The sequence below is a fragment of the Pseudophryne corroboree genome, chromosome 8 (assembly GCF_028390025.1).
Source record: "Pseudophryne corroboree isolate aPseCor3 chromosome 8, aPseCor3.hap2, whole genome shotgun sequence".
Lineage (NCBI taxonomy): Eukaryota > Metazoa > Chordata > Amphibia > Anura > Myobatrachidae > Pseudophryne > Pseudophryne corroboree.
Window position 1 is genome coordinate 6720316 of NC_086451.1, and position 23812 is coordinate 6744127.

Sequence of the window (23812 nt, forward strand, 5' to 3'; positions counted from 1 at the left end):
CTGATATAGCTGTGTGGCACAGTGAGAGGTGTCAGGCAGTTAGTGGTTACTGTACACTGATATAGCAGTTTGGCACAGTGAGAGGTGTCAGGCAGTTAGTGGTTACTGTACGCTGATATAGCTGTGTGGCACAGTGAGAGGTGTCAGGCAGTTAGTGGTACCTGTACACTGATATAGCTGTGTGGCACAGTGGGAGGTGTCAGGCAGTTAGTGGTTACTGTACACTGATATAGTTGTGTGGCACAGTGAGAGGTGTCAGGCAGTTAGTGGTTACTGTATGCTGATATAGCTGTGTGGCACAGTGAGAGGTGTCAGGCAGTTAGTGGTTACTGTACACTGATATAGTTGTGTGGCCCAGTGAGAGGTGTCAGGCAGTTAGTGGTTACTGTACGCTGATATAGCTGTGTGGCACAGTGAGAGGTGTCAGGCAGTTAGCGGTTACTGTACACTGATATAGCTGTGTGGCACAGTGAGAGGTGTCAGGCAGTTAGTGGTTACTGTACACTGATATAGCAGTTTGGCACAGTGAGAGGTGTCAGGCAGTTAGTGGTTACTGTACACTGATATAGCTGTGTGGCACAGTGGGAGGTGTCAGGCAGTTAGTGGTTACTGTACACTGATATAGCTGTGTGGCACAGTGAGAGGTGTCAGGCAGTTAATGGTTACTGTACGCTGATATAGCTGTGTGGCACAGTGGGAGGTGTCAGGCAGTTAGTGGTTACTGTACGCTGATATAGCTGTGTGGCACAGTGAGAGGTGTCAGGCAGTTAGTGGTTACTGTACGCTGATATAGCTGTGTGGCACAGTGAGAGGTGTCAGGCAGTTAGTGGTTACTGTACGCTGATGTAGTTGTGTGGCACCATGTAAATGTATTAACCCCTGACATATATTTTTCTCCTTTTGAAATGTTTTAGAAGGTGGCAGTTATTATTGACTGCCAAAGGGTGGACTGTCAAAGTCAGAAAAATATCTCTATGCACACTGCCATATTTGCACCTCACACAGGTCTGCGCTGCGCATGCGTACGCTCTCCCGTGCGTGCGCATACTCGCAGTCGCGGGCACCCGCAGGCGCACGGTATGCGCATTTACGGTAGAGTTTATGTGATCGTAGCGTGCGACTCAATCGTTACATATTTCCACTATATAATGTATTTTGTAGATCATGGTCCCTTTGATAGATTCTGAAAGTTTAGTTAATATAGCATGTTCCTGGACAGAGAGATCCCTCTTTGTTTGATACGAAGGGTCAGACAGGAGTAATACAGTGGTGTTTAGTATCCATCGGAAGAGAATTTAATTAGCAATATTCCGGTGTTGGTTTGAAGCAGATCAATCGCTCGTGCGAATAGTTATGGACATAAGAAGTTTATGAACATTTACTGTATTTGCACTTTATTACCCATGCGGCGGGAAACCCAGTTTCCCTCCCACCTGAGCTGTTGGAAATAGTCACAGCCCACCTGTATGAATCAACCTATGACCTTTTGTTATAATGCGAGGAGGAATTCCTGTGTCCAATGAACAATGAGATTGTAGGGACCATTGAATTGTATTGTGTGTGGGGCATAAATAGAGAAGCCGATCACATCCAGCTCTTACTCTTCAACGGTTATCATTGCTGAAAATCGGGAGCTGGATGTCCAGAGGCGCATGCGATCGTTTCCTTTGTGCGTAAGTTTTCTCCGCAATCATATTGTCTTTCCTTGTTGTTATGGGCCATATCTCTCTCTCTCTCTCTCTTCTCCTTTTTCTCTCGTAATCCCTTGAACGTAATAGTATTGTATTTCATGTATAGTTATCTGGTTAGGTGATCTATGTTATATTGTAGTGTATGACTTGTATTGTGTTAATTCTTTTGCAAGTATATCATTCATAATATATATATGTTAGGCGTTGGACCCTAAGCACGGTATCTGTGTATTTCTTATAGTGCTAAGTATTCTCAGAGCGTCGGTGACGCTCAAACAGCTTTTAAGTTAATAAGGTTATACTAGGTTGCATCTACACCCTATCTCTACACTAAGGTTTTACAGCATATTACATTGTTTATGGTTTAGATATAAAGGTTTAACATTGTGAGCGTCTGCGCCGCTGGTGATCTCCTCGTGGTCTTGAGCGTTCGCATTCGCTATAGCGAATCATTACGGTAGTCGGCAGCCAATAGCGTGCCTGCCTGTGATCTATTGGCCGTGAGCGAACGTGACGCTTGAGCGTCTCGATCACGGCTAAGCGATTGTTACGCAACGAGCGTACCCTTACGGTACTCCATACGTAAATAGCGTACAGTGTTCTTAGACCTCACAAAGGGTTTTATATAAGATAAATATTTAGCTTTATCAATTGGCGGCTCGCCCGTCCTTCACATATCTGCACTAGGTAATTTCAGCAGACATTATCCAGCAGCAAAGGGCGGGAGGTCATATTCCTCGTAGTGCTGTTTGGATAAGCGTCTGCTTCGCTTAGTAAAGGGTGCTGAAGGAATCCGGGACCGGAGGTAAGAACAAAACGATAGTGTTTTTTTTAAAACTGTTTATTTCTGTCTTGCGTACACACGCACGCATATCTGCATTTCTTTTCATTCGTGTATTTTCATATATCACTCTCCTGTTTGCCATTGTATAATTGATAAACGTACTAAGAGAGATTTGCCGCTATTTCATAGTTAAAGAGTAAAGGTAATACAGTTAAGGTATAGAAATACACACAGCTCTACCTAAAGGTAAAAGGAGAGATTGGTGTGGTGCGCGGTAGATGATCGAGGATCATCTACATTGATAAAACGTGTTAGTTGTGTTACGGTGGACAAAGACTGGTGTACACGTGTCTCTAACAAAGGGAGAGACTCGCGTACGCAAAGGCCGACGCACGCAGCGTAAATTACGCAACGGAGCGTCTGGGTACGCCCACGTAACTCAAGTCACACGATAGTGTTGATTTTTAAATAGCGCAACAAGCGATAAGTAGCGCAACAAGCGATAAGTAGCGCAACAAGCGATAAGTAGCGCAACAAGCGATAAGTAACGCAACAGGCGATAAGTAGCGCAAATCTATTTTAAATTCGAAATTTAAATTAATAGATCCTTCTCCTAATTTGTAACACATCTGGTCTAAAGAGAAATTTCTGCGCAGAAATAGAAATAGAAACAAAAGTGTACATGTGGTGAGTGAGTGTTTTTACATACATTTATACAATTTTGAGGTTGAACCAAAAGAAATCATCGAGTTCTCGTGAGGTACATACGTGTAAGTGACATGCACGGTGGCTAGGGAGGCATCCTTGGTTAAACATAAAATTTGAGCATTAGAGTGTAGCAGACCAGGAGGTCATACTGTAACAGACCAGGAGGTCAGACCAGGAGGTCGCATAACAGACCAGGAGGTCTAGGTACAGCAGACAAGGAAGTCCGCTATAGAGACAAGGCACAACACCAAAGAAGGGTTGGTGCAACACCCATATAGGCCATACAAGCTCGCTGAAGGAATTCGCAGCCGCAATTTTCGATTCCACTGGTCGCTCCGTACATAAGATTAGTTGCTTATGTGCTGAACGATTGTACCGCACGTAATTGTGTGCATTAGTAAACCTGACCGGTACTATTTGTGTATAAAGGTCATAAACGCTATTTGTACATTCTAACGTGATTTGTGTAATTTTTTATTTTCTGAAGGGAAGTTCGCTGGTCACTCAGGAACTATCTAACGACCACACCTTTACTGGAAAGGGTTAATGCTCTTCGGATCACACTCGCATTTTCCAGTAAACAGAGGTTAATAGGGGCCCTGGGTCGAGTACGCCAGCACTATATCAGTGTGATCAGGTCGTATTGGTCGGCGTGGGCGAGTGAGTGAGGTGCTCGGTAAACTTCACCGTCAGCCTATCCTTGAATATTTTGGTTTTTTGTAAGGGTTCGCTGAAGACCCTGATATAAAGGTCAGAGGTAGAGCAAGCAACGCCTGCAAATTATGGGGGCCAGTTGTTCAGGAAGGGGGCGATCAACCTCGGTTCGGGTTGATTCTATAAACCGACCAGTCGGGTCGGCAAGGTACGTAATGTGTGAAAAGTACGGAAGTCACACAGAAGCTTTATGTGATGAATGGGAGAGAATGACAATGCATGACGGGGAGAAATTCCCAAGAGTAGGTAGCTTCAGCACAGAAGTGTTAACGAATTTAAGGAGAAGGATATGTCTCATTAAATCAGCAAAGAGACGAATCAAGCATTATGATTATTTGCAGTTGGGGCAACAGGAGGGTGACATACAGAGAGGATTGGCTCAGGCGGCGGGATCTGGCTCTATCAGGAAACTGATAGCCACTGCCCCACCGCCACCATACATACCAGGAGAGAAATTGGTTGCAGAGAATGACGCACTAAGGTGTAACAAACAAACACTTAGCAACTGTGTAAATGTTAAAGATAATGTTAACCAATTAACCAATGCAAGTATTAACCCGTGCAAGTTGTACCCTGTTTTGAACTTTCCTCAGAAGTGTGATCAAGAGGACGAATCGGCAACAATTTCAGCGCTCTCTCTAGCAGCCACCATAGCAGAGACAACAGTAGGCACAGCTCCACCCCCGAGATTAGTAACAAAGGCCCCTAGCGGAGGGATAGGTGAGGTCGTATCAACGGGTAAGTACGGCACCATACACTATGCTGAAACTATTTCACCACAAACTGTAGAATCTACACAGAATGAGGTTGTTAGAGTTAATCCTGTTAAGGTAATAGTAGTGCCAAATGGGAAAACGGACACTTCAGGAGTCACTCCTGTTAGGAACATCGCCATGTATAGCCCGTTTACCCGAATGGAATTAAGGACCATAGTGTCTGAATTCCCTGACCCTAGAAAAGATTTAGTTGCTAGCCAAAAATACATCAGAGACCTAGGTAACACGTTAGAGCCCAACAACAAAGATTGGCAAGTACTACTAAGAGCTTGTTTACCCTCCAATGTTGACGCAACTCAATTTTTAGCTGACTGTGGATTAGATCAGGATGTACCTCTTACAGATGTGTACAATAAAGATAATGTAAAAAGAATAAGCTTACAGTTAAAGGAGTATTTCCCAGCGGTAGTTAAATGGAACAAGATATTCTCCATTAAACAAAAGGAGTCAGAAACAGCTGCAGAGTATTTTCACCGGGCATTATTAGAAATGGCAAAGTACACTGGCATAGAGGACATTAGGACCAATGCAAATCATCAAGAAGTAGCAGTATCGGTACTGATGGATGGTTTAAAAGAGTCATTAAAGACTAGGGTACAGACCACACAACCATGTTGGCGAGGTCTGTCTGTGGCTACTTTGAGAGAGGCTGCTATTGATCACGACCGGAATATCACCAGACACAGGGAGTCACAAGGTGATAAGTTAATGTCAGTAAGTATACAGGCCCTGACCACAAAACAGCCTGTGTTAGTATCACCAAACCCTGTGGGTAAGTCGAATGTGGTAACATGTTATTTTTGTCACAAACAGGGACACTTTGCACGAGACTGTAGATCGAGAAATGTACAAAAATCTTATCAACCCCCTAGACAACGACACGACACACGACATTGGGATCAGGGTCCACAGAGACGGAGTTATGAGCCACATACAGGGGAAACAAAAAGATACCCCCCGAACAGAGACTGGCACGCCTCTGGTAGTTCCCAGCTAACTCCATCACAAGTAGTTGCTGCCAGCGGGATTCAGGGAGGTCACCATACCCAATAGGGGTGTGGCCATACCTGTAATCTGCAGCCAGTAAAATTGATTGCAAACCTCGGAAGTAAACCTGAAATTGCAATCAATGTAGCTGGTAAATCATTAAACTTTCTTGTAGACACAGGGGCGGCCAAATCAGTGATAAATTCGACAGTGGGCATGAGAACCACTGGTAGGACAATTCCAGCCATAGGAGTAACAGGAGTAGTCCAGCATTACCCTGTTAGCAAGCCAGCCGAGATTACAATAGGGCCTTTACATACCAAGCATTCCTTTTTGCTGGCTGCATCGGCACCGACTAATCTCCTGGGAAGAGACTTACTGTGTAAAATGGGGTGCGTCATTTATTGTACTCCTGAAGGTGTATTCTTGGACATACCTGAGAATCACGCTCAGGAAGTGCGAGACATGTTAGACTCCCCGTCAAAATTAATGTCACATACCATTATGACAAATAGGACTCCATCCCAAGTAGAAGAAATGACATCCCAGATACCAGAGTCACTTTGGACTAAAGATGGACAGGACACTGGATTAATGGCAAACATAGCTCCAGTAGTTGTACAAGTAAAAGATGGTAGGATAGCTCCAAAAATCCCACAGTACCCTCTGAAGCCAGAGGTGGAGTTAGGAGTTTACCCAGTAATAGAGCGCTTGCTACAACAGGGCATTCTGGTAAGAACGTCCAGCACTGCCAATAGTCCCATCTTCCCTGTGAAAAAGAGTGGGGGGAGGGGTTACAGGCTAGTGCAGGATCTAAGGGGGATTAACAAAATAGTTGAGAGTCAGTTCCCCGTAGTGCCAAATCCAGCTGTCATCCTAATGCAAATCCCTCCCACTGCGAAATTTTTCACTGTTATTGACCTCTGCTCCGCTTTCTTTTCGGTACCTCTGCACCCTGACAGCCAATATTTGTTTGCATTCACATACAGAGGAGTCCAATACACATGGACTCGATTACCACAAGGATTCATAGATAGTCCAAGTATATTTTCTCAGGCTTTGCATGATTGTTTACAGTCTTTCCAACCAGAGAGTGGATCAGTATTAATACAGTACGTGGATGATCTACTACTGTGTTCTGATTCATTGGAAGCATCCCTGAAGGATACGAAACAGCTCCTGTTTCATCTTTCAGACACAGGACACAAGGTTTCCAAAGACAAGTTGCAATTATGCCAAACTAAGGTAAAATATTTGGGACACTGTCTAACACAAGGACTGAGACACCTGACCGCTGATAGAATTCAAGCAATTAGAGACATGACTCTGCCACAAACCCAGCAACAGATCAGAACATTTTTAGGAATGTGTGGGTATTGCCGTAATTGGATCCCAGGGTTTTCCATTCTAGCGTTACCTTTGCAGGAGATGGTCTCCTCAAACAAACCTGATCGGATTTCGCATACAGACGAGTCTGAGATGGCATTTGAGAGACTTAAACAGTGCCTAACGCAGGCACCAGCATTAGGTATGCCAGACTATGGGAAACCCTTTGAACTATACGGAACAGAAAGTGCTGGTTGCGCGGCAGGAGTACTAACCCAAAAGCACGGTGATGCCAGCAGGCCAGTAGCATATTACAGCGCTCAGCTAGACACGGTAGCGCGATCCCTCCCCACATGCTTGCGAAGCGTTGCTGCGATAGCATTGCTAGTAACGAAAAGCGAAGACGTAGTGCTAGGTCACAACCTCACAATTCATACACCACATGCAGTGTCAGCCTTGCTAAATTCTGCCCAAACCAGACACGTCTCATCAGCGCGGTTTACAAGATGGGAATTGGCACTAATGGCCCCCGTAAACATCACCATAAGGAGATGCAGTGCATTAAATCCTGCAACATATCTCCCAGGTGTGCCTGGACAGGCACAAAGGGTGGGGGATGAGAGTGGTGGGGAAGGAGAATTTAACACAAAGGAAGACACACATGATTGTATTGAATATTTGACCCAAAATTTTACCGCAAGGCCTGACATCAGTGACAATCCACTGGAAGATGTAGATCTAACTTTCTACACGGACGGTAGTTGTCACAGACAGTCAGACTCGGGAGACTTGTGTACTGGATACGCAGTCGTAGATGACCAAGGCACCATAGAAGCGGAACCGCTAGGCCCACCTCACTCAGCCCAGGTTGCTGAACTGGTCGCCCTAACCAGAGCATGTGAATTGGCTAAGGGCAAATCAGCCAATATCTACACCGATTCTAGATACGCATTCGGGGTAGTCCATGATTTCAGAGCCCTATGGCGCCTCAGAAATTTCATGACGGCAGCTGGTACACCGATAGCGCATGCAGCTCACATAAAAAGGCTTCTAACAGCGATACAGGAACCCGACAGAGTGGCTGTTATCAAGTGTAAAGCACACACATATAGCCAGGACCCAATATCACTTGGTAACAGCCGAGCAGACGAAGCTGCTAAGTTAGCAGCTGGCACCCCCAGACAGACAGACACCACACAACTGATGGTATTTAATACCATCAACACACAGAAGTTGTGTGAGATGCAAAATTTGTGTTCCACACAGGAAAAGGCAGTCTGGAAGGCAAAAGGATATGGCCAGGAGTCCTCAGGACTCTGGACGGATGGACACGGTAAACCAGTGGCCCCCAGAGCATACCTTCCATGTTTAGCTGAGGCAGCTCATGGGCTGACTCATCTGGGCAAGGAAGGAATGTGCAAGTTGGTAAGAGCATATTGGTGTGCCCCAGGATTTTCATCTCATGCGAGTAAAAGAGCAATGTCATGCCTTACCTGTTTGAGAAAGAACATCGGAAAGGCAATACCTACAGAACCATCTCATATCCCACCTGCCGGCGGCCCTTTCCAGGTAATACAGATTGACTTCATACAATTACCCCCTTGTCGAAATTTGAAATATGTACTTGTTTGTATAGATGTTTTCTCAAATTGGGTTGAAGCATTTCCTGCGGCCACAAATACCGCTATGTTTACTGCTAAGAAAATTGTGCAGGAATTTGTATGTAGATATGGTATCCCTAGAATAATCGAAAGTGATAGGGGTACCCATTTTACAGGTGATGTCTTTCAAGGAATGTGTAAGTTGATGGGAATTGATAGCAAGCTGCACACTCCATACCGTCCACAGGCGAGTGCGAAAGTGGAAAGAGTGAACAGCACTATTAAAAATAAACTGAACAAAGTTATGGCAGAAACGGGATTGTCGTGGCCAGAAGCTTTACCCATTGTACTGTACAGCATCAGAACCACTCCCAGGTCCCCTCTTAATCTGTCTCCCTTTGAAATCTTGTTTGGTCGACAACCGCATGTTATGATTAACCCTCAGGATGATTTGAAGTGTAACAATGAAGTGACTGTAAAATACTTGATTAACATGAGTAAACAGTTAAGGAATCAAAATGATAATCTGAAGTTAGTGATTCCTGATTTACCAGATAGTAATTGTCATGACATTGAACCTGGGGATTATGTAATGATACGGAATTTTCTACGCTCAGGTTGCCTTATTGACAGATGGGAAGGACCATACCAGGTCTTATTGACTAGCACTACAGCATTGAAGGTTGCTGAGAGAGAGACTTGGGTTCATTCGTCCCACTGTAAGAAGGTTGCTGATCCAGAGAGGTCCCGTGATAAGGAACAGACGGTAGAGGTTGTATCACTGGAGTGTCTGTTCCAGGAGGATTGAGGCGGCACCTGAGCATTGAAAATCACAAGACCAAAAGCAGTTGTCGATCCCCTGTTCCCTTTTATTGTTTTTCTCCAACTTCCCATCCCCCCTCCCTCAAATTATTTTTCCCCTTTCTCATTCTTCTTCGTTTCCTCCTATAAGATGGACTTGCCCCAAGAGACTGTGATCCGGATTTTCCTGTTGACCATGATGTTGACCAGAGCAGTCTGTTCCGGCGAGAGTACCATGGAGTTCGAGAGAGGTTCTGGAATGGGTTCTGATGACAGAGATGGAGGCGTAGTTTTCCGAGAACAACATAATCAACAAGCAAAGGCGAGTATCAGAAAACGATCCGATAGCATTGACCATAGAAGGAATTGTGAAGGATTGTTAGCTGAAGAAAACTGTATCTGTAGGCTCTGTGACAACGTAGTGGAGGATGGGTGCATTAAGAAATGCCAATCCAGTTTTAATATCCATATGGACCGGCATCCATTGAGTGACTATCACTCCTTAGTGGGTAGTGTGTTAAATAAAACAGATTGTTGGGTATGCTCTCAAGTACCTCAAGGTCATAGCAAATCAGGGCTAGTACCATTTCCTTTAACGTTAGGGGAGGTACTTGAGTTAAGTGGTGGGAGACCGGTGGACAGGAGGTTTAATATCTCCAGCCCTCCTAGTTTGAAGCTCCACCAATACCATGTGGATAGGTCCCTATTATGTTTTAACATCTCCAATCCCCGAAAGCCGGGAAATTGGGAAGTGTCATGGAGTAACCAAACCATGACCTTTTCGCATAGGGCAGATAGAATGCCTACAGATACAGAACTTATACGCCACATAGCCAGTAGTGGAAAATATTTCCGATATAGGTACACCCTAGGAAGTAGGGTTACGAGAGTTGGAGAGGTATCACCAGGATACTGTGCACATATCGTACAAGCTGATACGTGTACTAGACAGATGAGAGAATTAGGGTTAGGAGATTTCACATGGAAGATGTGTAATATGGTTATGTCCTACTCCGTCCCATATGTTCTCCCCGATGATGCATATTTCATATGCGGGAGAAAGGCGTATAAGTGGCTTGCCCCAAACTCTGAAGGATTGTGTTATATTGGAAAAGTACTGCCTGAAGTAATGACTGTATCACATGACAAAATGAAAGACATACACCGTGTTGCCCAAACTCCTTATACTCACACCCATTACGAGCACGTAGTTAAACGGCACCTGATAGAAAGAACAGAGCATCCGGCCTCTGACATGATCCATGAATCCACCGGGATTCAGTTTCTAATCGCGTTAGACATCACTCGCACCGCCAGAGGAGTGTTGAATTATAAATACATATCTGCGCTTGCAAATTTGTTAGATAATATCACTGAAATGTATGATGACACGTTTAGGTATACTGGAAGAGAACTTCAAGCTTATAAAACAGAACTGGTACAGCATAGAATGGTTCTTAATTACCTCACAGCAGTGACAGGCGGATATTGTGTCACACTGGCAACGCAATACGGCGTGAAATGTTGCACATATATCACGAATAGCACCGAGGACCCGGTCGAGGTCATAGACCAAAAGATGGACGATATTCTCCAACTGAAGTGGGAATTTCGCAGGAGACACAATCTCACTCTTGCTGCTGTAGGTAATGAGCTGACTGGTTGGGTGTCATGGTTGAACCCACGAAATTGGTTCTCCGGTTTAGGAGACTGGGCTCAAGGAGTCATAATGGATGTTGGGAAGTTTCTCCTATGTATCTTAGGTGTTATCATAACGATTGGCTTGATATTTAGATGCGGTCAGGCTTTAACGAAGTGTAAACGAAGTACTAGGGTAATGAGTTTAAGGAGTGAGGAAACTGTAATTCCAATGGATGTGATTTATGACCCAAATGTAGAAACAATGATGTGATGAAAATGCGATTTCTACGGTCCGTTTCTTTCACCTGTTTTTCCGTTTCCTCCAAGGTAAAAAGACCCACTTGGACGAGGAATTTGATGAGCCGATATACAGACAACTGATGGATTAAAGAAGAAGTTTTGACAACCTTATACACAGAGATTTGATGAACTTTGCCATAGATCCCCAGTTTCCCTAGAAATTTTAAAATTACGCTAGCCCAACATTTTTTGTAAATCTATGGACATTGACAAAGCTTTTGCTCGCACCTTATGGGCAAAAGCACAAAGAAGACTGCATTCAACAGACACCAAACAAGACCTCAATCGACGAATGTTCATTAACCTGACATAGAATACCACTGCATTTTCCGTAATTATGTCTTATCTTCATCTCTACAACCTTCAGGTAATTACACACATAGTATAGGGAATACAGGCACAGATATCAGCAATCACATATTCCCCCATTCATGTATCATCAACTAAAATGTGCTCCCCATTTTGTTACAACCAAAAGCCGAAAAGAGCTCGGTAAAGTTTGACAGCCCATCCACAGACCCGTACCGCGGGATAAGAAGGAATTCAAATGTATACTTCGCAATGCCTCGAAGCTTGATTTAAAACACGTACGGCACGATGATACATGACCCCCAAACATGGATTCATACACACATGCTTCCTACCTTCTCCTCTCCTCCCCTACCCAACCATGTAAATGTATTAACCCCTGACATATATTTTTCTCCTTTTGAAATGTTTTAGAAGGTGGCAGTTATTATTGACTGCCAAAGGGTGGACTGTCAAAGTCAGAAAAATATCTCTATGCACACTGCCATATTTGCACCTCACACAGGTCTGCGCTGCGCATGCGTACGCTCTCCCGTGCGTGCACATACTCGCAGTCGCGGGCACCCGCAGGCGCACGGTATGCGCATTTACGGTAGAGTTTATGTGATCGTAGCGTGCGACTCAATCGTTACATATTTCCACTATATAATGTATTTTGTAGATCATGGTCCCTTTGATAGATTCTGAAAGTTTAGTTAATATAGCATGTTCCTGGACAGAGAGATCCCTCTTTGTTTGATACGAAGGGTCAGACAGGAGTAATACAGTGGTGTTTAGTATCCATCGGAAGAGAATTTAATTAGCAATATTCCGGTGTTGGTTTGAAGCAGATCAATCGCTCGTGCGAATAGTTATGGACATAAGAAGTTTATGAACATTTACTGTATTTGCACTTTATTACCCATGCGGCGGGAAACCCAGTTTCCCTCCCACCTGAGCTGTTGGAAATAGTCACAGCCCACCTGTATGAATCAACCTATGACCTTTTGTTATAATGCGAGGAGGAATTCCTGTGTCCAATGAACAATGAGATTGTAGGGACCATTGAATTGTATTGTGTGTGGGGCATAAATAGAGAAGCCGATCACATCCAGCTCTTACTCTTCAACGGTTATCATTGCTGAAAATCGGGAGCTGGATGTCCAGAGGCGCATGCGATCGTTTCCTTTGTGCGTAAGTTTTCTCCGCAATCATATTGTCTTTCCTTGTTGTTATGGGCCATATCTCTCTCTCTCTCTCTCTCTCTTCTCCTTTTTCTCTCGTAATCCCTTGAACGTAATAGTATTGTATTTCATGTATAGTTATCTGGTTAGGTGATCTATGTTATATTGTAGTGTATGACTTGTATTGTGTTAATTCTTTTGCAAGTATATCATTCATAATATATATATGTTAGGCGTTGGACTCTAAGCACGGCATCTGTGTATTTCTTATAGTGCTAAGTATTCTCAGAGCGTCGGTGACGCTCAAACAGCTTTTAAGTTAATAAGGTTACACTGTGTTGCATCTACACCCTATCTCTACACTAAGGTTTTACAGCATATTACATTGTTTATGGTTTAGATATAAAGGTTTAACATTGTGAGCGTCTGCGCCGCTGGTGATCTCCTCGTGGTCTCGAGCGTTCGCATTCGCTATAGCGAATCATTACGGTAGTTGGCAGCCAATAGCGTGCCTGCCTGTGATCTATTGGCCGTGAGCGAACGTGACGCTTGAGCGTCTCGATCACGGCTAAGCGATTGTTACGCAACGAGCGTACCCTTACGGTACTCCATACGTAAATAGCGTACAGTGTTCTTAGACCTCACAAAGGGTTTTATATAAGATAAATATTTAGCTTTATCAACGCTGATGTAGTTGTGTGGCACAGTGAGAGGTGTCAGGCAGTTAGTGGTTACTTTACGCTGATATAGTTGTGTGGCACAGTGGGAGGTGTCAGGCAGTTAGTGGTTACTGTACACTGATGTAGTTGTGTGGCACAGTGGGAGGTGTCAGGCAGTTAGTGGTTACTGTACACTGATGTAGTTGTGCGGCACAGTGGGAGGTGTCAGGCAGTTAGTGGTTACTGTACACTGATATAGTTGTGTGGCACAGTGAGAGGTATCAGGCAGTTAGTGGTTACTTTACGCTGATATAGTTGTGTGGCACAGTGGGAGGTGTCAGGCAGTTAGTGGTTACTGTACACTGATATAGTTGTGTGGCACAGTGAGAGGTATCAGGCAGTTAGTGGTTACTTTACGCTGATATAGTTGTGTGGCACAGTGGGAGGTGTCAGGCAGTTAGTGGTTACTGTACACTGATATAGTTGTGTGGCACAGTGGGAGGTGTCAGGCAGTTAGTGGTTACTGTACACTGATATAGTTGTGCGGCACAGTGAGAGGTGTCAGGCAGTTAGCGGTTACTGTACGCTGATATAGTTGTGTGGCACAGTGGGAGGTGTCAGGCAGTTAGCGGTTACTGTACACTGATATAGCTGTGTGGCACAGTGAGAGGTGTCAGGCAGTTAGTGGTTACTTTACGCTGATATAGTTGTGTGGCACAGTGGGAGGTGTCAGGCAGTTAGTGGTTACTGTACACTGATGTAGTTGTGCGGCACAGTGGGAGGTGTCAGGCAGTTAGTGGTTACTGTACACTGATGTAGTTGTGCGGCACAGTGAGAGGTATCAGGCAGTTAGTGGTTACTTTACGCTGATATAGCTGTGTGGCACAGTGGGAGGTGTCAGGCAGTTAGTGGTTACTTTACGCTGATATAGCTGTGTGGCACAGTGGGAGGTGTCAGGCAGTTAGCGGTTACTGTACACTGATATAGCTGTGTGGCACAGTGAGAGGTGTCAGGCAGTTAGTGGTTACTTTACGCTGATATAGCTGTGTGGCACAGTGAGAGGTATCAGGCAGTTAGCGGTTACTGTACACTGATGTAGTTGTGTGGCACAGTGAGAGGTGTCAGGCAGTTAGTGGTTACTTTACGCTGATATAGCTGTGTGGCACAGTGGGAGGTGTCAGGCAGTTAGCGGTTACTGTACACTGATATAGCTGTGTGGCACAGTGAGAGGTGTCAGGCAGTTAGTGGTTACTGTACACTGATATAGCTGTGTGGCACAGTGGGAGGTGTCAGGCAGTTAGTGGTTACTGTACACTGATATAGCTGTGTGGCACAGTGAGAGGTGTCAGGCAGTTAGTGGTTACTTTACGCTGATATAGCTGTGTGGCACAGTGAGAGGTATCAGGCAGTTAGCGGTTACTGTACACTGATGTAGTTGTGTGGCACAGTGAGAGGTGTCAGGCAGTTAGCGGTTACTGTACACTGATATAGCTGTGTGGCACAGTGGGAGGTGTCAGGCAGTTAGTGGTTACTGTACACTGATATAGCTGTGTGGCACAGTGAGAGGTGTCAGGCAGTTAGCGGTTACTGTACACTGATATAGCTGTGTGGCACAGTGGGAGGTGTCAGGCAGTTAGTGGTTACTGTACACTGATATAGCTGTGTGGCACAGTGAGAGGTGTCAGGCAGTTAGCGGTTACTGTACACTGATGTAGTTGTGTGGCACAGTGAGAGGTGTCAGGCAGTTAGTGGTTACTGTACACTGATATAGCTGTGTGGCACAGTGGGAGGTGTCAGGCAGTTAGTGGTTACTGTACACTGATATAGCTGTGTGGCACAGTGAGAGGTGTCAGGCAGTTAGCGGTTACTGTACACTGATGTAGTTGTGTGGCACAGTGAGAGGTGTCAGGCAGTTAGTGGTTACTGTACACTGATATAGCTGTGTGGCACAGTGGGAGGTGTCAGGCAGTTAGTGGTTACTGTACACTGATATAGTTGTGTGGCACAGTGAGAGGTGTCAGGCAGTTAGTGGTTACTGTACGCTGATGTAGTTGTGTGGCACAGTGGGAGGTGTCAGCGAGTTAGTGGTTACTGTACGCTGTAAGCGGATATTTTGTTTGCGGCAGTTTCAGGCCATCAGATAGGGAAAGAAGCAATAGTACAGCATGTCACCATATTGTAAACAATAAATCCATATGAAACCCGCATTGGCACGTGTGCTGGATTGGACGAGACACAGTCGCTCAGAGCTTGGTGTCAGTGGCCGTATCAGTTTTGGTGGCACAGGGGCCTGTTTTGGGTGTCGGCATGGTTACTGTCGACCGTGAGACCAGATCCCATGCTGGATGCTGACTCTGGGCCCAGTGTGATACTACAGCCTAGAACACGCACCTCTCCTACAATAAGACATATCATTGCGCAGCACTGGTCACAGCCTATAGGAGGCTTCCCATACCTTGCATTAACTTGGGACAAGAGTAACCAGGCCCAAATGCACCGAGCGGAAAAATCAAACATTTGGGGGAATCTGGCAGTTTTTCTCGGCTGGTCTACTTTGCATTGAAATATATTCATTTATTACATTTATATTGTGTGGAATATTTTCAGGCATCTTCTTAGTCATTCTTCTGCCTAAGACGCCATCTGACGCCACTCGCATCCTTTATACAGTACAAGCATCTGAGCATTAATACTGACAAACATTTCTGTTACCTTAAGGCCTAGCAACAAGTTTCAGTGGTCACACGTGCTATAATAGGGTTTATTACCGGACTGGACAGGGCTGTGTGGCGCACTCTTTTGTGGCGCTTGGACGAGGCATTTGGCTGCAATGGGAGTGATGTAAATGCTGTGTCCCATCGTTATCTCTCCTCACACACGCCACTGACAGAGGGACCTCTCCTCCGCCACACGTCACAGGACATGGCGACAGCTCACTCACCTCCCATCTGTGTGGAGGAAAAGCACCGGTCACTATTCATTAGGCTGTAAGAGGAGAGTGAGGGGAGTGTGAGGACAGCCAGTGAGTGAGGGGAGTGTGAGGACAGCCAGTGATTGAGGGGAGTGTGAGGACAGCCAGTGAGTGAGGGGAGTGTGAGGACAGCCAGTGAGTGAGAGGAGTGTGAGGGCAGCCAGTGAGTGAGGAGAGTGTGAGGGCAGCCAGTGAGTGAGAGGAGTGTGAGGGCAGCCAGTGAGTGAGGAGAGTGTGAGGGCAGCCAGTGAGTGAGAGGAGTGTGGAGACAGTCAGTGAGTGAGAGGAGTGTGAGGACAGCCAGTGAGTGAAGGGAGTGTGAGGACAGCCAGTGAGTGAGGTGAGTGTGAGGGCAGCCAGTGAGTGAGGGGAGTGTGGAGACAGTCAGTGAGTGAGAGGAGTGTGAGGACAGCCAGTGAGTGAAGGGAGTGTGAGGACAGCCAGTAAGTGAGGGGAGTGGGAGGACTGCCAGCGAGCGAGGGGAGTGTGGGGACAGACAGTGAGGGGAGTGTGAGGGAAGCCAGTGAGTGAGGGGAGTGTGGGGACAGCCAGTGAGTGAAGGGAGTGTGAGGACAGCCAGTGAGTGAGGAGAGTGTGAGGGCAGCCAGTGAGTGAGGGGAGTGTGGAGACAGTCAGTGAGTGAGAGGAGTGTGAGGACAGTCAGTGAGTGAGAGGAGTGTGAGGACAGCCAGTGAGTGAAGGGAGTGTGAGGACAGCCAGTGAGTGAGGAGAGTGTGAGGGCAGCCAGTGAGTGAGGGGAGTGTGGAGACAGTCAGTGAGTAAGAGGAGTGTGAGGACAGCCAGTGAGTAAAGGGAGTGTGAGGACAGCCAGTAAATGAGGGGAGTGTGAGGACAGCCAGCGAGCGAGGGGAGTGTGGGGACAGACAGTGAGGGGAGTGTGAGGGAAGCCAGTGAGTGAGGGGAGTGTGGGGACAGCCAGTGAATGAGGGGAGTGTGAGGACAGCCAGTGAGTGAGGGGAGTGTGGAGACAGCCAGTGAGTGAGGGGAGTGTGGAGACAGCCAGTGAGTGAGGGGAGTGTGAGGGCAGCCAGTGAGTGAGGGGAGTGTGAGGACAGCCAGTAAGTGAGGGGAGTGTGAGGACAGCCAGCGAGCGAGGGGAGTGTGGGGACAGACAGTGAGGGGAGTGTGAGGGAAGCCAGTAAGTGAGGGGAGTGTGGGGACAGCCAGTGATTGAGGGGAGTGTGAGGACAGCCAGTGATTGAGGGGAGTGTGAGGACAGCCAGTGATTGAGGGGAGCGTGAGGACAGCCAGTGAGTGAGAGGAGTGTGAGGGCAGCCAGTGAGTGAGGAGAGTGTGAGGGCAGCCAGTGAGTGAGGGGAGTGTGGAGACAGTCAGTGAGTGAGAGGAGTGTGAGGACAGCCAGTGAGTGAAGGGAGTGTGAGGACAGCCAGTGAGTGAGGAGAGTGTGAGGGCAGCCAGTGAGTGAGGGGAGTGTGGAGACAGTCAGTGAGTGAGAGGAGTGTGAGGACAGTCAGTGAGTGAGAGGAGTGTGAGGACAGCCAGTGAGTGAAGGGAGTGTGAGGACAGCCAGTGAGTGAGGAGAGTGTGAGGGCAGCCAGTGAGTGAGGGGAGTGTGGAGACAGTCAGTGAGTAAGAGGAGTGTGAGGACAGCCAGTGAGTAAAGGGAGTGTGAGGACAGCCAGTAAATGAGGGGAGTGTGAGGACAGCCAGCGAGCGAGGGGAGTGTGGGGACAGACAGTGAGGGGAGTGTGAGGGAAGCCAGTGAGTGAGGGGAGTGTGGGGACAGCCAGTGAATGAGGGGAGTGTGAGGACAGCCAGTGAGTGAGGGGAGTGTGGAGACAGCCAGTGAGTGAGGGGAGTGTGGAGACAGCCAGTGAGTGAGGGGAGTGTGAGGGCAGCCAGTGAGTGAGGGGAGTGTGGAGACAGTCAGTGAGTGAGAGGAGTGTGAGGACAGCCAGTGAGTGAGGAGAGTGTGAGGGCAGCCAGTGAGTGAGGGGAGTGTGGAGACAGTCAGTGAGTGAGAGGAGTGTGAGGGCAGCCAGTGAGTGAGGAGAGTGTGAGGGCAGCCAGTGAGTGAGGGGAGTGTGGAGACAGTCAGTGAGTGAGAGGAGTGTGAGGACAGCCAGTGAGTGAAGGGAGTGTGAGGACAGCCAGTGAGTGAGGAGAGTGTGAGGGCAGCCAGTGAGTGAGGGGAGTGTGGAGACAGTCAGTGAGTGAGAGGAGTGTGAGGACAGCCAGTGAGTGAAGGGAGTGTGAGGACAGCCAGTAAGTGAGGGGAGTGTGAGGACAGCCAGCGAGCGAGGGGAGTGTGGGGACAGACAGTGAGGGGAGTGTGAGGGAAGCCAGTGAGTGAGGGGAGTGTGGGGACAGCCAGTGAATGAGGGGAGTGTGAGGACAGCCAGTGAGTGAGGGGAGTGTGGAGACAGCCAGTGAGTGAGGGGAGTGTGGAGACAGCCAGTGAGTGAGGGGAGTGTGAGGACAGCCAGTAAGTGAGGGGAGTGTGAGGACAGCCAGCGAGCGAGGGGAGTGTGGGGACAGACAGTGAGGGGAGTGTGAGGGAAGCCAGTGAGTGAGGGGAGTGTGGGGACAGCCAGTGAGTGAGGGGAGTGTGAGGACAGCCAGTGAGCGAGGGGAGTGTGAGGACAGCCAGTGAGCGAGAGGAATGTGGAGACAGCCAGCGAGTGAGGGGAGTGTGGAGACAGCCAGTGAGTGAGGGGAGTGTGGGGACAGCCAGTGAGTGAGGAGAGTAAGAGGGCAGCCAGTAAGTGAGGGGAGTGTGAGGACAGCCAGTGAGTGAGGGGAGTGTGGAGACAGGCAGTGAGTGAGGGGAGTGTGAGGACAGCCAGTGAGTGAGAGGAGTGTGGGGACAGCCAGTGAGTGAGGGGAGTGTGGAGACAGCCAGTGAGTGAGGGGAGTGCGGAGACAGCCAGTAAATGAGTGGAGTGTGGAGACAGTCAGTGAGTGAGGGGAGTGTGAGGACAGCCAGTGAGTGAGAGGAGTGTGGAGACAGCCGGTGAGTGAGGGTATCCAGTGAGTGAGAGGAGTGTGAGGACAGCCAGTGAGTGAGGGGAGTGTGAGGGCAGCCAGTGAGTGAGAGGAGTGTGGGGACAGCCAGTGAGTGAGGGGAGTATGAGAACAGCCTGTGAGTGAGGGGAGTGTGATGACAGCCTGTGAGTGAGGGGAGTGTGGAGACAGCCAGTGAGTAAGGGGAGTGTGAGGACAGCCAGTGAGTGAGGGGAGTATGGAGACAGCCAGTGAGTGAGGGGAGTATGGAGACAGCCAGTGAGAGAGGAGTGTGAGGACAGCCAGTGAGGGGAGTGTGAGGGCAGCCAGGGAGTGAGGAAAGTGTGAGGGCAGCCAGTGAGTGAGGGGAGTGTGAGGGCGGCCAGTGAGAGAGAGGAGTGTGAGGACAGCCAGTGAATGAGAGGAGTGTGATGACAGCCAGTGAGTGAGAGGAGTGTGAGGACAGCCAGAGAGTGACGGGAGTGTGAGAGCAGCCAGTGAGTGAGGGTAGTATGAGGACAGCCAGTGAGTGAGGGGAGTGTGAGGGCAGGCAGTGAGAGAGAGGAGTGTGAGGACAGCCAGTGAGTGAGAGTAGTGTGAGGACAGCCAGTGAGTGAGGGGAGTGTGAGGACAGCCAGTGAGTGAGGGGAGTGTGAGGGCAGCCAGTGAGTGAGGGGAGTGTGAGGGCAGCCAGTGAGTGAGAGGAGTGTGAGGACAGCCAGTGAGTGAGAGAAGTGTGAGGACAGCCAGTGAGTGAGGGGAGTGTGAGGGCAGCCAGTGAGTGAGGGGAGTGTGAGGACAGCCAGTGAGTGAGGGGAGTGAGAGGACAGCCAGTGAGAGGAGTGTGAGGACAGCCAGTGAGTGAGGGAAGTGTGAGGACAGCCAGTGAGTGAGGGGAGTGTGAGGACAGCCTGTGAGTGAGGGGAGTGTGAGGACAGCCAGTGAGTGAGAGGAGTGTGAGGACAACCAGTGAGTGAGGGGAGTGTGAGGACAGCCAATGAGTGAGGGGAGTGTGAGGGCAGCCAGTGAGTGAGGGGAGTATGAGAACAGCCTGTGAGTGAGGGGAGTGTGAGGACAGCCTGTGAGTGAGGGGAGTGTGGAGACAGCCAGTGAGTAAGGGGAGTGTGAGGACAGCCAGTGAGTGAGGGGAGTATGGATACAGCCAGTGAGTGAGGGGAGTATGGAGACAGCCAGTGAGAGAGGAGTGTGAGGGCAGCCAGTGAGGGGAGTGTGAGGGCAGCCAGGGAGTGAGGAAAGTGTGAGGGCAGCCAGTGAGTGAGGGGAGTGTGAGGGCGGCCAGTGAGAGAGAGGAGTGTGAGGACAGCCAGTGAATGAGAGGAGTGTGATGACAGCCAGTGAGTGAGAGGAGTGTGAGGACAGCCAGAGAGTGACGGGAGTGTGAGAGCAGCCAGTGAGTGAGGGTAGTATGAGGACAGCCAGTGAGTGAGGGGAGTGTGAGGGCAGGCAGTGAGAGAGAGGAGTGTGAGGACAGCCAGTGAGTGAGAGTAGTGTGAGGACAGCCAGTGAGTGAGGGGAGTGTGAGGACAGCCAGTGAGTGAGGGGAGTGTGAGGGCAGCCAGTGAGTGAGGGGAGTGTGAGGGCAGCCAGTGAGTGAGAGGAGTGTGAGGACAGCCAGTGAGTGAGAGAAGTGTGAGGACAGCCAGTGAGTGAGAGGAGTGTGAGGGCAGCCAGTGAGTGAGGGGAGTGTGAGGACAGCCAGTGAGTGAGGGGAGTGTGAGGACAGCCAGTGAGAGGAGTGTGAGGACAGCCAGTGAGTGAGGGAAGTGTGAGGACAGCCAGTGAGTGAGGGGAGTGTGAGGACAGCCTGTGAGTGAGGGGAGTGTGAGGACAGCCAGTGAGTGAGAGGAGTGTGAGGACAACCAGTGAGTGAGGGGAGTGTGAGGACAGCCAATGAGTGAGGAGAGTGTGAGGGCAGCCAGTGAGTGAGGGGAGTGTGAAGACAGCCAGTGAGAGAGAGGAGTGTGAGGGCAGCCAGTGATTGAGGGGAGTGTGAGGACAGCCAGTGAGTGAGGGGAGTGTAAGGACAGCCAGTGAGTGAGGGGAGTGTGTGAGGGCAGCCAGTGAGTGAGGGGAATGTAAGGACAGCCAGTGAGTGAGGGGAGTGTGAGGGCAGCCAGTGAGTGAGGGGAGTGTGAGGGCAGCCAGTGAGTGAGGGGAGTGTGAGGACAGCCAGTGAGTGAGGGGAGTGTGAGGGCAGCCAGTGAGTGAGGGGAGTGTGAGGAAAGCCAGTGAGTGAGGGGAGTGTGAGGGCAGCCAGTGAGAGAGATGAGTGTGAGGACAGCCAGTGAGTGAGGAGCGAGTGGAGACAGCCAGTGAGTGTGGGGAGTGTGGAGACAGCCAGTGAGTGAGGGGAGTGTGAGGACAGCCAGTGAGTGAGGGGAGTTTGAGGACAGCCAGTGAGTGAGGGGAGTGTGAGGACAGCCAGTGAGTGAGGGGAGTGTGAGGACAGCCAGTGAGTGAGAGGAGTGTGAGGACAGCCAGTGAGTGAGGCGAGTGTGAGGAGAGCCGGTGAGTGAGAGGAGTGTGAGGACAGCCAGTGAGTGAGGGGAGTGTGGAGACAGTCAGTGAGAGAGAGGAGTGTGAGGACAGCCAGTGAGTGAGGGGAGTGTGAGGACAGCCAGTGAGTGAGGGGAGTGTGAGGGCAGCCAGTGAGTGAGGGGAGTGTGACGGCAACCAGTGAGTGAGGGGAGTGTGAGGGCAGCCGGTGAGTGAGGAGAGTGTGAGGGCAGCCAGTGAGTGAGGGGAGTGTGAGGACAGCCAGTGAGTGAGGGGAGTGTGAGGGCAGCCAGTGAGTGAGGGGAGTGTGAGGACAGCCAGTGAGTGAGGGGAGTGTGAGGGCAGCCAGTGAGTGAGGGGAGTGTGAGGGCAGCCAGTGAGAGAGATGAGTGTGAGGACAGCCAGTGAGAGAGAGGAGTTTGAGGACAGCCAGTGAGTGAGGAGCGAGTGGAGACAGCCAGTGAGTGAGGGGAGTGTGAGTACAGCTGGTGAGTGAGAGGAGTGTGGGGACAGCCAGTGAGTGAGGGGAGTGTGAGTACAGCCGGTGAGTGAGAGGAGTGTGGGGACAGCCGGTGAGTGAGGGGAGTGTGGGGACAGCCAGTGAGTGAGAAGCGAGTGCAGTCAGCCAGTGAGTGAGGGGAGTGTGGAGACAGCCAGTGAGTGAGGAGCGAGTGGAGACAGCCAGTGAGTGAGGGGAGTGTGAGGACAGCCAGTGAGTGAGGGGAGTGTGAGGACAGCCAGTGAGTGAGGAGCGAGTGGAGACAGCCAGTGAGTGAGGGGAGTGTGGGGACAGCCAGTGAGTGAGGAGCGAGTGGAGACAGCCAGTGAGTGAGGGGAGTGTGAGGACAGTGAGTGAGGAGCGAGTGGAGGCAGCCAGTGAGTGAGGAGCGAGTGGAGACAGCCAGTGAGTGAGGAGCGAGTGGAGACAGCCAGTGAGTGAGGAGCGAGTGGAGACAGCCAGTGAGTGAGGAGCGAGTGGAGACAGCCAGTGAGTGAGGGGAGTGTGAGGACAGACAGTGAGTGAGTAGCGAGTGGAGGCAGCCAGTGAGTGAGGAGCGAGTGGAGACAGCCAGTGAGTGAGGAGCGAGTGGAGACAGCCAGTGAGTGAGGAGCAAGTGGAGACAGCCAGTGGGTGAGGAGCGAGTGGAGACAGCCAGTGAGTGAAGACGAGTGGAGACAGCCAGTGAGTGAGCAGCGAGTGGAGACAGCCAGTGAGTGAGGAGTGAGTGGAGACAGCCAGTGAGTGTGGGGAGTGTGAGGACAGCCAGTGAGTGAGGAGCGAGTGGAGGCAGCAAGTGAGTGAGGAGCGAGTGGAGGCAGCCAGTGAGTGAGGAGCGAGTGGAGGCAGCCAGTGAGTGAGGAGCGAGTGGAGGCAGCCAGTGAGTGAGGAGTGAGTGGAGACAGCCAGTGAGTGAGGAGCGAGTGGAGACAGTCAGTGAGTGAGGAGCGAGTGGAGACAGCCAGTGAGTGAGGAGTGAGTGGAGACAGCCAGTGAGTGAGGAGTGAGTGGAGACAGCCAGTGAGTGAGGAGTGAGTGGAGACAGCCAGTGAGTGAGGAGTGAGTGGAGACAGCCAGTGAGTGAGGAGTGAGTGGAGACAGCCAGTGAGTGAGGAGCGAGTGGAGACAGCCAGTGAGTGGGGGGAGTGTGAGGACAGCCAGTGAGTGAGGAGTGAGTGGAGACAGCCAGTGAGTGAGGAGCGAGTGGAGACAGCCAGTGAGTGAGTAGCGAGTGGAGACAGCCAGTGAGTGAGGAGTAAGTGGAGACAGCCAGTGAGTGAGGAGTGAGTGGAGACAGCCAGTGAGTGAGGAGTGAGTGGAGACAGCCAGTGAGTGAGGAGTGAGTGGAGACAGCCAGTGAGGGAGGAGCGAGTGGAGACA

At 49.5% G+C, this 23812-nt stretch overlaps 1 protein-coding gene across 2 annotated transcripts in view; it reads right to left on the reverse strand.

The window, feature by feature from the left end:
* Positions 1 to 23812, reverse strand: part of ADAMTS13 (ADAM metallopeptidase with thrombospondin type 1 motif 13) — a 98197-nt gene that overhangs the window by 16373 nt on the left and 58012 nt on the right. For both annotated transcript variants that reach the window (XM_063935849.1, XM_063935848.1), the window contains exon 25: positions 16229 to 16408. In XM_063935849.1, the coding sequence (XP_063791919.1) occupies positions 16229 to 16408 (180 nt within the window). The remainder of the gene's footprint in view (positions 1 to 16228; positions 16409 to 23812) is intronic.